General features: G+C 67.7%; 1 protein-coding gene across 8 annotated transcripts in view; it reads right to left on the reverse strand.

The window, feature by feature from the left end:
* Nucleotides 1-235: 235 nt before the first annotated feature.
* PIDD1 (p53-induced death domain protein 1) overlaps nt 236-789 on the reverse strand; it is a 5679-nt gene continuing 5125 nt past the window's right edge. For all 8 annotated transcript variants that reach the window (XM_025046365.1, XM_025046364.1, XM_025046363.1 and 5 more), the window contains one exon: nt 236-630. In XM_025046365.1, the coding sequence (XP_024902133.1) occupies nt 372-630 (259 nt within the window). In that variant the 3' untranslated portion in view covers nt 236-371. The remainder of the gene's footprint in view (nt 631-789) is intronic.

Below are 789 nucleotides of genomic sequence, written 5' to 3' on the forward strand. Positions count from 1 at the left end.
GGAGGGGAGTCCGGCCGCGGAGTAGTGCTGGGAGGGACTGGGCCGTCCGGAACAGATGCACCCGGCCGCACACGGATGACTCTTGGCGGGGAACAGCCGTTTGTCGTGGGTGCTCCTTTGCCTCCCGGGGAGGTCGGGACAGCAGGAGGCGCTGGGCACGTGGGAGGGGTCGTGCACAGGGGCCGGGTGCTAGCGGGGCGGGCCTGCGGATCCCCACCCAACAAACACAGCAGGCTCTGAGACAGCGACCAGAACAGAGCATGTTGGTCACACATAGGAGGTCACTGCTCCCATGCACAGGGAAGGCTTGAAAGTGGGGGCCTTGGAGCGCAGGCCACCGCACATCAGGGGCCAGCCGAAAGTTAGCAGGTCTAGGCCTGGGCAGGCTCCGGGGGCTGTGAGGCCGAAGCGCCAGGTGAGGCATCGTCCCCGGGAGCCAGGCTTGTGTGACGGATGCCATCCTGGTACTTGCGGCGGCCGAGCTCCAAGATGGCCCGCACCTCTTGGGCCACGTCCCGCCGGTCACTCTGCTCCAGGGCCTGCACGAGCCGCCCCACGGCCCCTGGCTGCCCAGCCTGGCGCTCAGCCCAGGAGAAGAGCATGTGGCGGATCTGCCCGTCCAGGTCGTCTCTGGGGAGGGAGGCATGGTGACAGAGGCCCAGCCCAGGAACACTCCACACCCAAGGTCCTGCTCCCCTTCCCCGGGCCAGGAGTGACCAGACCATCCCTTTCCTGCCTGTCGCCCTGCTCCCACCTCCCCTGGAGGGAACTTCAGCCAGCCTCAAGTGG

Source organism: Pteropus alecto, unplaced genomic scaffold (genome assembly GCF_000325575.1).
Source record: "Pteropus alecto unplaced genomic scaffold, ASM32557v1 scaffold43, whole genome shotgun sequence".
NCBI lineage: Eukaryota > Metazoa > Chordata > Mammalia > Chiroptera > Pteropodidae > Pteropus > Pteropus alecto.